This window comes from Aplysia californica, unplaced genomic scaffold (genome assembly GCF_000002075.1).
Source record: "Aplysia californica isolate F4 #8 unplaced genomic scaffold, AplCal3.0 scaffold00020, whole genome shotgun sequence".
In the NCBI taxonomy this organism is placed as follows: Eukaryota; Metazoa; Mollusca; class Gastropoda; order Aplysiida; family Aplysiidae; genus Aplysia; species Aplysia californica.
The window spans coordinates 463,276-476,924 of record NW_004797290.1 but is presented as its reverse complement, the minus strand read 5'-3'; the positions used below and the strand labels follow the sequence as shown (position 1 = coordinate 476,924).

The following is a 13,649-nucleotide window of genomic DNA, read 5'->3' as shown; positions in this document are numbered from 1 at the left end:
AGAGAGAGAGAGAGAGAGAGAGAGAGAGAGAGAGAGAGAGAGAGAGAGAGATGATCTTATCATGCTGTATTTTTGCATTAATCTATTCAGAAATCTATTAAAAGTTTCCTATATATATATTATGTCGTATACATACATTCCTCTTGTGCCCCCCACCCCCACCCCCTTTCTTTTCAGGTGCCAAATTCCGCAAGTATGTGGGCCACAGTGCTCATGTGACTAACGTCCGTTTTTCCAGCGACCACCATAAGGTCATATCCACGGGAGGGGAAGATCACTCTGTGTTCCAGTGGCGGTTCCTACCACAGGGAACTGGAGATGACGATCTGCCAGACCACCACAATGGTGAGCCTGTCATTTACTCCGGTTTGTTAGCAAAGATAAAGAATTAATTACATGAGTTATGGTGGGAGATCATGAATTATCCAATGTGTTTCAAGTCTATTCCTTGCTTACAGAAGGTTGAAAGGCGAATATAGTGGGCTGAGTAATTTATGCAAATTGTGCTTATATTTCATGTGTGAGATATCAGCTTATATGAAATATGGGGATTTATTTTACCGAAAGTGCAATGCTAAAACAACTCCGTGTATGGTATATAACATAGATAGCTTAGTTCTGATAATACTGATAGCACAGACAGCTCACAAGCTCACAAAAATCACAGATATTGCACAGACGACACAGATGGCTCATCAAACACAAATAGCACTGATAATTCATGGATAACACAGATAGTATGTGTCATGTAGGACAGATAGTTTTATAACACGAATTGCATGGACAGCACACTCAGCGTGGATTGCCCACATAGCATGGGTAGCACACATCAAATGGATTAAACACATCATGTGGATAGCACATATAGCATGGATAATACACATAGTGTGGATAGTACACCTAGCACATGTAGAATGGATAGTTCACATATCACATGTAGAATGGATAGTACACACAGCACACATAGAATGGATAGTACACATAGCACACATACGGTGGATAGTACACATAGAATGGATAGTACACATAGCACACATAGAATTGATAGTACACATAGCACACATAGAATTGATAGTACACATAGCACACATACCGTGGATAGTACACATAGCACATGTAGAATGGATAGTACACATAGCACACATATAATGGAAAGCACACATAGCACACATAGAATGAATAGTAATACACATAGCACACATAGAATGGATAGTGCACATAGCACACATAGAATGGATAGTATACACAGCACATGTAGAATGGATAGTGCACATAACACATGTAGAATGGATAGTACACATAGCACACATAGAATGGATAGTACACATATCACATGTAGAATGGATAGTACACATAGCACACGTAGCTTGTATGGTACACAGCACACAAATCATGGATAGCCTACATAGCATAAGTAGCACACATAGCATGGATAGCAGGCATAGCAGGGACAGCTTAATGCAGCTGCACAAAAATGAACTTTACTTAAGGCCCTTTTCATCTTCATGGGTGGAGGAAACTTCTGAGAGCTGTCACATTTTGATGATTGTGAGGAATTTTAGTTTGAAACTTTGGAAGCTCATGTCTTTCAAAGTATATAGATAATTTTCTCCCTTCATTTTCATATGTTTCCTGTTGTTTTTTCTCTGTAAATTACTGTGTTATGTTAAACCAAAGTGTCATGAAGACTTCATGAGGTATAGTTCACTATAATAAAAAAAATGTAACTGCCATTCTTTCCCCAAAGTCTTCCAATCTCTTCAACCTTCTTCCTTCTCTCCCCTATCGTTTTACTATCTTTTCAGCCATCCTTTCTATCTACTCTGCAGTCTTCTTATTTTTCAACCATATTCTTTCTCTCCCATGTAGTCCCCTTATCTTTTCAATCAACTTCTTTCTTTCCCCCTTGCGCGACCAAGGGGTATGTGGAATCTAACAATGACTAAGCTGTTCAAGACCATAAAAACAAATAAATAATCTTTTGCACCCACTTCTTTCTCTCCCATTTGCCTCAATGCAGCATACGTGGACTCTAACAGTGAAGACAGTGACTCTGACCTGAGTGATGTGGGCGTGGTGGACTCAGACCTGGAGCAGGAGAAGCAAGTGGGTTACGACAGAGCACTCTACAAGGACGACCTGGCTGGCCAGAAGAAGCTGCTTAAGTCCAGCATGCAGCCGGGAGCCAAGAGGAAGAACGGGCCTACTGACAGCCTCAGATTAGAATATGTGCATGGGTGAGGCAAAGGCTTCTCTTCTTTTTCTTCTTTCTTCTTGTACTTCTTTCCTTTTCGTCTTCTTCTTTTATTTCTTGGTCTTTTCTTTCATGTTCTTGTTTATGTTCATCTTGTTCTTGTCTTCCTCTTCTTCCTACTCCTGCCATGACTTGGGATATGATTTCAATAGTTTTGATGAAGGATACTGTCTTGTGCTGTACCTCTCTTTGCTCCAGAGTTTGTTGTCTCAACCTGTGTATTGACTCAGTTTTTGTCTCACAGCACAGAAAAATTATAAACCTACAGGCACTGAGCTTCCTGACCTGGCCATGATCAAGGATCACCTTTTCTGGTCAATTTATTAAAACCTGGATAGGTTTTTTGCCTCTACTGACCTCTGTCAGTCTCTTTGAAAATTAATTTGCATTGGTAAGGGCAGAATGTGACCTATAACCCTGGATGCGTCTCCAGTGCTTTTTGTTGACCTCACAGCAAAATCTTAGAAGTAACCAGGAGTCTTTTTTCTAATTTAAAAAAAAATCATGTTATGGCATCAATTATACTGCATTTTCATAGAATTGTTTAAGATGAGATTTTCCCACACTTATAAGATTTTGAAAAGTTCACACAGTTACTTCATCAGTACAAGAGTATGACACCATCAGTACATGGTTTATGACAGTCTGTTCTTGTATTCATGGGATTACTTTTTAATCTCTGATTTTGCCTGCAGATACCGTGGCTATGACTGCCGTAACAACGTGTTCTACACACAGACAGGGGAGGTGGTCTACCATGTAGCGGCTACATGTGTTGTGCATAACAAGGAGAAGAACGCTCAGAGGTTCTACACGGAACACACTGATGACATTCTCTGCCTGTGTATACATCCACTCAAAGATATTATTGCCACAGGACAGGTGAGTTCAAAATTCAGAGCTGTTTATCGCTGAATCAGGAAAATGACCTAACTAAGATGCAACAAGATTTTCTATACGGCTGCAGATAGTAAGCTTTTCAGTATGTCTTCAGAGCCACATCTGTTGATTTGCACACACAAGCAACTACTCTACATGTGATGGTCGTGACAGTGTTTTTGAATCAATACCATCACTCATCTTCCAATATAAAAATAGTAATACAAGCTTTAATCGTTGATATTTCTCATCTCTTCTCCCTTCCCTTGAAATAGTGATTGGCCTATTAAATCATGAATACTACTTTCAATTACTGATACAGTGATACTCACTTTCTTATAGTTGGCTTGAACCTAAGTGAACTAAAATTTTGTTTTGATTAAACAAATTTTGTTATGTATTATGCTACCTTGGGGTGGGTGGTTAGTGGATGCTCTGGTGTGGTTTGCTCCTTCTTTCCTATCAGACATCTTTCGTCCTTGTCTCTCCTCCTTCTTTTCTTTATCTGTTACGCTCTAATCTTTGGCACTTATATGATCTCTTTGTGTTGCAAGTGCCTTAAAACTCTCACTAAAATTAAAATGTAAAGCTAATTTCCCTGCCCCTTTTCTCACCCCTGTGGATCTCAAAAATGTAACCTTCCCCTCTAAGAAAGTGTCAGATGGTTATAGTGCTTTTGTTCCTTTCTCCTCCCAGGTGGGCAGAGACCCAAGCATCCACATCTGGGACACGGAGAGCCTCAAGACTGGCTCTGTGCTCAAAGGACAACATCAGCGTGGAGTCTGTGCTGTTGACTTCTCAGGTTAGCCTAACTGATGTGTTTTCATACTTCTAAAGTCTTCGATATTTTCATGTGCACAGCTCCTCCTTTACTTTCCAGACTGCAATGCAGATGGAAGATGGAGATTGGGGGGATTTGGAGAAAGGAGGAAAGGGAGGGGGCGGGGAAAGGGGTGCATAGACTTCTTGTGTGGAAGATTTAGAATTTGTAGAATTTCTTGGAAATGAAAAAAAATATTAGTTACAAATTATTTAAAAACATTATCCCATTGAAAATTTTTTTCTTTGTGAGATGCACTGTCACATCGGTAATAGTAGTAAACAGTTCACTAGTACAGTATGTCTGCTGTCTTTTTAAAAAATCTGTGCTGAATGGTTGACGGCTGCTCTGGTGTGGTTTGCTCCTTCTTTCCTATCAAACGTCAATTGTCCTTACCTCTTCCTATTCTTTTCTTCGTATGTCTCTCCAGTAACATCTCTAATCTTCGGCATTCATATGACCAATTTTTGTTGCGAGTGCAATTAAACTAAGCTAATAATCCCTGGATTTGATTCATATGAGAATTGGTGATAATTTATCATTGCTTTACTGGCCGTACTTGAAAAATGTGAAGTTTATGGTTTTTTTATCTTTTGACAGTCGATGGCAAGAAGTTGGCTTCAGTTGGTCTTGATGACAATCACTCCATTGTTGTGTGGGACTGGAAGAAAGGAGAGAAGCTGGCCACGACGAGGTGAGATGTTAACCTCTGTGGCTGAAGTGCCAGATCCCATATATGGCATTATTGATGGTTATGGTCTTCCTCCTCTTTCTTTATTAGCCTAACTTTCACAAGGGACACATTGTCATGTTTGTTTCCCGCTACCAAATAATTAACAATTTAATGTATTAAGTATGGATGTGTTATTTTTTTTGGTCTTCCCTTGTTTCCCTTTCCTTCTAGTTTTCCTGTTAAGGCCAGAGCTTAATGTGTCTGTCTTTGATTCTTTGTATGGTGCAGAGGTCACAAGGATAAGATTTTTGTGATCAAGTGGAACCCCCTGGACCATAGCAAGCTGGTGACTGTTGGGGTGAAGCACATCAAGTTCTGGACACAGACAGGTGGGCTATCTCATTGATTCTTTTCTGGGGTTTTTTGTTGCTCTATTTGCCCTCTATAGAAGATTTTTGAAATTGTGTATATTGTTACTCAGTTTGACATTTTGTTGTTTTCTAAAATCATATAATTTGAAAAAATTATTTGTATTAGTCTGCAAAATACAAATTAGTATTTAACTTTTAGTTATTGAAACCACTTGTGGCTTTCTGTTGCTTTTTATCAATTCATAAAAATTTATCTTTCTGTCTTTCTCTTTTAAGCTCTGATATTGGTTGAGCAGCTTGTCTTCCTGTCAATGTTAAATGTTTTTTTTATATATGTTGTGCTTTGCCTTTAATAATAAGAGGTAGTAATTCGAGGTAGTAACTTGTGACTGCCAATGGGATTGACAAAGCATTGTAACATAGCTGCTCTTTGAAAAGTTTTTTTTGTTCATACCTATCTTTTTGTTACGTGCAGGTGGTGGGTTCACATCAAACCGTGGCACCATGGGTAAAGTGGCCAAACTTTGTGACATGATGTGCGTTGCATATGGGAAAACGTCTGACATCTGCTTCTCTGGTGGCAGTGACGGTCATGTGTTTGTGTGGCAGGGCGTGGAGCTACAGAAGACTGTCAAGGCTCATGAGGGTCCAGTGTTTGCCATGCATTCCCTAGACAAGGTAAGGACTTACAGAATATTGAGGTGGTACTGTTATTCAAGTTCAGGCTTTGTAAGAGAAATAGGTTTTTTGACTTACTTCTTGAAGTTTCACCCCTCACTCCCCCCCCCCCCCCCCCATTAAAAAAAAAGAAAAAAGAAAAAGAAATTGATCTCCCGATTTGTGTTCTGGGGTGCTTTTAATGCTTTTTAGTTTATCAGTATTAGGAAACATAGAAAATAAAGTTAAAATGAGACCATATCTCACCCTTGACTTCCTCACCTTGTGGGAGCTGTTTGCTGATTTAGTATCATGAGCCTCCCAAAGCACTCAAAAGTATTAGTTTTTCACATTCCCATCTTTGTCTCACAAATTTGTTTCTACAACAGGGTTTTGTGACTGGTGGCAAAGACGGCATTGTGGGTCTGTGGGATGACCAGTTTGAGCGCTGCCTCAAAACGTACGCCATCAAGCGAGCTGCGCTGACACAGGGCTCCAGCGGCGTGCTGGTGCAAGACACGCCTGCTGTAAGGGCCATCGTCCTGGGTCATGGCAAGATCCTAGTGGGCACAAGATGTGGGGAGATTTTGGAGATTGACAAGGCTGGACCTATGACACTGCTAAGCCAGGTACTGCAATAAATGTTCTGTTCTTCTAGATGTCAGCATTTCATTTTAAAAAGCTCTTTTGGCCTCAGATGGGAATGTTTTGGTTTACCGTGTGTGTTGATGTTGGTGATTTTCATGTACATCTTGAGAATACATTTTCAAACTAGTAAGTGACCACAACTTAGACCCTAATTCATAGCGGCTACTTGTCTATAAAGATAATTTTTGTCTGTGATCTTGAGTAACTGTCATGAACAGGTGTAGCTGTAGTGGATTTGGATGAGCACTTGATATTTATTTACCGTGAATTAGATGCTCAATGCATGCACGCATGTGGCATCGTAGGACTACATGAAGAGGGAGGTGTGTCAATGCTCAATGTATGTATGTATGTGTGTGTGTGCTATCACAAGGCCATATGGAAGGGAGGTGTGTCAGTGCTTGTATGTATGTGCTATCACAAGGCCATATGGAGAGAGAGAGATGTGTTATTGCTCAATGCATGTATGTGTGTGCTATCACAAGGCCATATAGAAGGGAGGTGTGTCAGTGCTTGTATGTGTGTGTTACTACAAGGCCGTATGGAAGGGAGGTGTGTCAGTGCTTGTATGTGTGTGTTACTACAAGACCGTATGAAAGGGAGGTGTCTCGATGCTTGTATGTGTGTGCTGCCACCGGACCATATGGCGGGAAAGGAAAGTAAATGCTCAACGGGTATATGGGTGTGTACAGAGGGAGAAATGTGTCAATGCTCAGTGCATATGTGAGGCATCGTGGTGAAATCAGGCGTTCGTCAAAATAATGAAATGAAAGAAATCTGCCTTTTTTTGACCGATGAGCAATTTTTTTCTAATTTTAATTTTTTTGCTCAATACCTTTTATGTTCATTTAAAAGCCCATTTTTGTGTGGATTTTTCTGAAAAACATTGGTTAAAGGCACAAAAAATGTTATTTTTCAGTTTCCAAGGACTCTCAGGCTATGGGAGTTACCAAACTTTGGCGACCATTTTCTGGCTAATTTTACCTCTGAAACCAGACGGTCCTTCAATCACAAATTGACTTCTATTCAAGATAGACGAATATTTTTTTTCATCAAAAGGAAGGCAAATGAACAGGCTTTAAGATGATACCAATAACTCCATATGCACAAAAATTGACAAGCGCCTGGTTCCACCACGTTGTGACACCTATATTATGTGTGCACTACCACAGGACCGTGTGGAGGGAAAAGTGTGTCAATGCTCAATGCCTATATGTGTATGCAACCACAGGGTCATATGGAGGGAGAGGTCTCAATGTTCAGTGTGTATATGTGTGTGTGCTATAACATGGACATATAGAAAGCAGATGTGTTAATGCTCAATGCGTGTATGTGTGTATTACCACTGAACCGTATAGAAGGGAGATGTATCCATGCTCAGTGCGTATATGTGTGCGTGCTACCACAGGGCCATATAGAAAGGAGATGTGTCAATTCTCAATGCGTGTATGTGTGTATTACCACTGGACCGTATAGAAGGGAGATGTATCCATGCTCACTGTGTATATGTGTGTGCTACCACAGGGCCACATGGAGGGAGAGGTGTGGGGCCTGGATGTTCACCCCAGCAAATCAATGTTTGCCACTGTCAGTGACGACAAGACCCTACGCCTGTGGGACTACAGTGAGGGAAACAAGATGGTCAGCTTCAAGGAGCTGAAACAGGCAGCTCGCTGTGTGGCTTTCTCGCCCGATGGACGTGCTCTGGCTGTTGGTCAGAAGGATGGTAAGTCAAACCTGATGTTTGTTTGTCTAAGAGTGGAGGTGACTGTAGAAGTAAAATAGAAATTGAAAGTTATTATTTTATGTGATGTGATATATACCCCCATTGACACAATTAGATAATTTAGGAGGCGTGCTGCTTAGACCTTGCCTAACAGGACCAACCTCCCCGACAAACATACTTGATTTTAAATAAAAAGTTCCCCACTAGATAACTGAACTCATGTCTTTTTGAACACAACAGTGAAGAGCTTAACCATTACACCTCACGTGCTGATGTGACAACTTAAGTGATGTGCTAAGGACGTATGTTTCACAATAGCACCCACTTTACAAGCGTAAGATGGGACAAAAAGATTGATATTAAACTTTATCATGCAGTTCAGGGCCCTTTTTGAGCTTGAATGTGTGTGTCTTTCTAAAGAGTACTCCAAAATGTTTTTAGTGGACCTATGTTCACTAATCTCTGACTACCATTTTCCTTTTGCCCCCCCCCCCCCCACCCCCTTATGTATTATTATTGTAGAGCATGACAGAAGAACTATTTTGAGTTTGTAAATAGATTTGTAATTTGTTTTCTTGTCCACAGGCAGTTTTGTAGTGATTAATGCAGAGACCAATGAGGAAATGTTCACTCAGCACCACAGGAAGGAGGAAATCTGTGACATTCGATTCTCTCCAGGTAAAATATTGAGACTTTTGAGAAAGTGGCTGTCAAAATTATGAGACCATTTTTGTACCCTATCCTACTTAACCCAGCCTTAACCCAGCCTAAACAGGCTGTAACCCAGCCTAAACAGGCTGGAAAAAAAAAGAAGTAAATCTTGATTGTGAAAGTGCTGAATCAAGTCAAAACAATCAGAATCTACTTTTTCTTCTAGCCTAGATACTTCAATTCTTAGATGAATTTTTGCAAAGTTGCCATTTTCTTGTAACATTGCATGACATATAGGAGATATGTGACCAACGAGTGTAATATATTTCGGAATATACGAAGGATGTAGTCTCAGACTCACTGGTCCTGACGTAGTCTTTAAGTTGGCCTATGTCTGCCAGGGCCACATGAGTCACAGTGTATTATTTACTTGGAGTTTAAAAGAAAGTAAAATTGCTTTGGGAGCTGTTATTAGTGAATGGAGAACGTGAAAACAGTTTAAATTGTGGAAACTTCAATTCTTTTGCTGTTTTGAAGAATTCATTTTAGCTATTGCCCTTGTCAAGTGGTTCCAAAGTTTTCTTACATTTGACCCTTTTTGCAGACCCCGGCAAGTATCTGGCAGTTGCCTCCCACGATAATTTTGTGGACATTTACAGCGTTCTCAAAAGCAAAAAAGTTGGAACCTGTAAGGGAGCCTCAAGCTACATCACTCACATTGACTGGGATCTGAAAGGTTCGTGGACCCCTCAGTTATCTACTTTTGATGTGATTTTCTTGTGTGTGTATATATAGTGGTCCCTATTGGTTGAGACCAACATGTCATCTGTGCAGTTCTGTAAACGCCTAAGTTTTAGAAATATTTTCAAGCTTCCATTTCTGCCCTATTTGTCTCAGAAAGTGTCACTCCATGGCGAACATGAAGGTTACAGATCTTTTACCCTTATAGATAGAATTATTATTTTAGTCATGTGATTTGATTGGTTAAAATAATAATAATAATAATAATAATAATGTTGATAATTTCTATAGCGCCCACTACAGTGTGAACACAGCTGTAGGCATTTTACATAAATGCATGAACGAACAATATTCACACACGCACACACACACACACACACGCACATGCACGCTCACACACACACATACACACACACGCACACATGTGCACACACACACACACCCGCACACACACAAACACATATACACGCACATTTACTTGCTTATCACTCGCGCACGCTTACACATCGTTACAAAATGAGCACATACAAATACATAATAAAATACTATACACTTTGCACTTCTCAAAATACATAAATCAATACATAGTCAATTACATAACATTGTACTGAACATGAATCTACTGTGTCTTTAAAGATATTTTAAATTTAGACTCTGATGTTGTATATATCTCAAGGGTTGGGGAAGAGAGTTACAAACTGATTGAACAAGGTGGGCAAATGATTTTTCAGCTAATTTTTTCCTCTTTTTCTAGGAACTCTTAAAAGATACGGATCGCCCAATCTTAGTGATCTAGATGGAACATAAATCTGGGTGTAAAATGCAGAGCGTCTAAATGAAGCAAAAATTGATAGGATTTTTTTTTCACATGAAAAGATTTTTTTATGGACATTTAGAGAATAACACTAGTGATTTTGGTACATAAAGTGGTTTAAAAAATTATGGTGAATAATAATTGTACAAGTGGAAAAATCATTTGGCAGAATTGAGTAATGTTGTAGAGGGATTTTTAGTTGGGAAGGTGCTGCATTGAAGATACAACAGTAATTCATGTTCTGTGCTTTCACATTGAAACTGTGAAAGGAATTGGAGGAAATGTTAGTGATTTCATTGCATATGGGCTATTACTGGCTGGTCATACTTCTATCTTATTCCAGTGTAATTTTTTCTCTTTTGTTTCATTTTTTCCCATATTTTTTTAATATTGGGATTTCTTGGGCATATCAACAAATCATGTGTCCAAACTAGGTAAATGCAATAGATCCAACTACTCATTTGTGGTCAAACCATTTCCTTTTCAAATAAAAATGTTTGAGTGCTATATATTACTTAAAATGTTAGGAAAAGTTGCTTGTAAAGGACACAAGAATTTTAATTTAAGTTAAACATTCTACTAAACAAGAGTAGGCATACCTATAAAATGTCATTATTATGTAAGTAGTGAGTAGCTTGGATGACAGGATAGCGACTGTTTTTTGAAAACATGATTGAAAATATAGGATAGATTCAAATCTTTAAGAAATAACTCTAAAGTGCAGAAAAAATAGTCTCTTTTTTATTTCACTTTTTTCCCTTTGTAATTATTTATTTTTCCCTCAGGTAAAGTCCTGATGGTCAACACTGGTGCTAAAGAACAGCTGTTCTTTGAGGCTCCACGAGGCAAGCGCATAACTCTTCGCAATGCCGAAATTGAAAAATTTGGCTGGGCAAGCTGGACTTGTGTTTTGGGAGCCACTTGTGAAGGGATCTGGCCACCCAAGTGTGATGTTACAGATGTAAATGCTGCCTCCTTGGCTGATGGTCATGTTCTGGCTACTGCTGATGATTTTGGATTTGTCAAGTTATTTGAATATCCCGTCACTGTGAGTATTGACTTTTGCTTGTAAAGACTATCATTAGTCTTTTAAGTTTGGTTTGTACTGTACTTATTGAGTTATTGGTTTTTAGGGTAAATGCTTTTCTTGTCTTACTCTTTCTATGAATATTTAAAGACTTCCAAGTGAAAGCTGTGGTTCTTGGTTTGAAGATGGAAAAACAGTTTTAAATTCTCATAATTTAGGTTCATACGCTTAGTCTTGTTTTCATTTTTCTTCTAATTTTAGAATCATTGGTTTAGTTATCATTGCCTGAAAGGAGCATACACTTTGGACCCGGTTTTGGTTTCCAAGGCTGTTGAAAATCATAAAATCTGAAGATGGATTGATCATTTGTCTTTGACTTATTTCTCATCAGTGAGGATGCCATGTGCAGACACACTGACATGCTCATACTATCATTGATACTTATATTAAAAAATAAATAAACGTCACTTCATAGAATACACATGTTATGCTTAAACTCCTCCGGGCCATAGCTTGGATACACATTCTACAGGTACACATTTGCGCACACCTTAATGTCTCTAAACCATGAAAAAAATCGGCTGTTCATACTCCACATGCAACATTTTATCCCTTTTTGGTAGAATTAAAGTATAGTCCCCCCCCCCCTCCCCCGTTTTAGATTGCCTGACCTAATGCACAGCATCTAGGGTCTCTGTAGGGGTGTCACAGTTACGTAGAAGTTGTGTCTTACAGGAACAGAAAAATAGGACTGCGAGCTGTGATCATTATCTTCTGCATGAACAGATGGGGGGGTTATACATTAGTTTTATCTATTTTTTTACTTAGGGTAAATTTGCCAAGTTCAAGCGTTACTCTGGTCACAGTGCACATGTCACAAACGTGAGATGGTCACATGACAAAAGTAAACTCTTCTCTACTGGTGGAGCTGACACAGCTGTCATGGTATGGAAGCGCGAAGGTCAAGGAAACAAAAGTCAAGGTCAAGGGGAAAGTGACGATTCTGACACTGATGATGAGGAAGAAGGTAATCCCGACTATTTGTGAACTTTGACTCATATTTATTCTGTCATGCAACTGTTAGTGTTTTCTCTTTTTTTTTGTGAGCTTTTTGGTTTTTGCCAAATGTTTAATAGGACTTGCCACAAATACCAAATTTTCACCTACTCAACGTGGTCTTTCACTCTCATATGCATGATTTTTGTGATATTTTTTATGATTAATCTGAGCAAAAAATTAAATGCTCTTGAAAAATAATTATTTGTATTACATTATTATTGTATTATATTTATACTTGGATAAAAATGTTAATTCTCCATGCAGTTTCAGAAATTCATCTTATCCCTCTGCATTGTACATAGTGTTGGGTTTCTGCCTTTTTGTCTCCTGAAAGAGCATAGACAATCACAATTCCTCGGGAAAAAAATGTATTTTTCGTGCACCTTTTTATGTAAAATGATGATGCATAACACAGACACTTGTCTAAAAGATCAGTCAAGAAACCTCAAGACAAAAAATGAAGCTGCAAGAATCGAATCAGTAGGTAGTTTACCTCAAATATATATTGAAAGTAAGAATCAATATAATGGTCTGTGGTTTTTCATTTTTGGCTAATCTAGGTTGGGTTTGTCTTTCAGGTGATATGTTTATTATTTATCATTTTTTATTGATCTTCAGTGCTTTTGTTTGATTTTTATGTTAATTTTGGAGTTGCTTGTCTCTACTGGAAAGTGGTTTGAGTAAATGAGTCATCAGCTCTAGGTATCTTGATAATCAAAACTTTGTAACCCAAGTTATCTGGATTTTAGAAATTGCAAATCTTGCCCAAAGTTCAAAGAAATTAAAATTTTTATCTTTGAATAGGCTACAGTGGAGGCCGTCATGGAAAAGATTGTTATAGCCTTACAGTAAACAAACAATTCTGTATTCATTTTTAGAAAGGTAATTCATGGAATCATTGACTCATCAATTTTAATCTTTTTATAAAATCATAATCTGAAGATTTTGTTGTTGAAATCTCTAGGTTATGATAGCGATGTGGAGAGAGAGAAGAAAATGGATTATACCACAAAGATCTACATCAATCCAATGAGAGAGAAAGATGGAATCAAGCCACACTTACAAGAACAAAAAGAGACAGCAAAGTGAGACTCTCTGTTTGTGAAAGAGTACATTATTGCCACCTGTAGAATTGATATACATAACTATTTTATGTTTCTATGTTTTCATTGAAAAATCACAGATTGAATGATTAGCTGACAAAACTGTTGAGACCCTTAGTCACAAATGAATTGTATTAACAATTAAGCTTCCTTTCAATAAAAATATCATGAGTTTGGCAATGTTTGTCCTATCCTTATTCCTGCCCCCTCCCCTCTTTCTCCCCCC

The 13,649-nt window shown here is 38.5% G+C and overlaps 1 protein-coding gene across 2 annotated transcripts in view; it reads left to right on the top strand.

Annotated features, from left to right (window-relative positions):
• LOC101856313 (echinoderm microtubule-associated protein-like 6) overlaps positions 1-13,649 on the top strand; it is a gene marked incomplete in the record, with an annotated part of 44,350 nt that overhangs the window by 12,561 nt on the left and 18,140 nt on the right. For both annotated transcript variants that reach the window (XM_013087010.2, XM_013087007.2), the window contains 14 exon segments: positions 178-345; positions 2,021-2,237; positions 2,950-3,136; positions 3,830-3,935; positions 4,554-4,647; positions 4,915-5,015; positions 5,473-5,675; positions 6,044-6,283; positions 7,827-8,028; positions 8,614-8,706; positions 9,284-9,415; positions 11,020-11,282; positions 12,090-12,288; positions 13,285-13,405. In XM_013087010.2, the coding sequence (XP_012942464.1) occupies positions 178-345; positions 2,021-2,237; positions 2,950-3,136; positions 3,830-3,935; positions 4,554-4,647; positions 4,915-5,015; positions 5,473-5,675; positions 6,044-6,283; positions 7,827-8,028; positions 8,614-8,706; positions 9,284-9,415; positions 11,020-11,282; positions 12,090-12,288; positions 13,285-13,405 (2,326 nt within the window).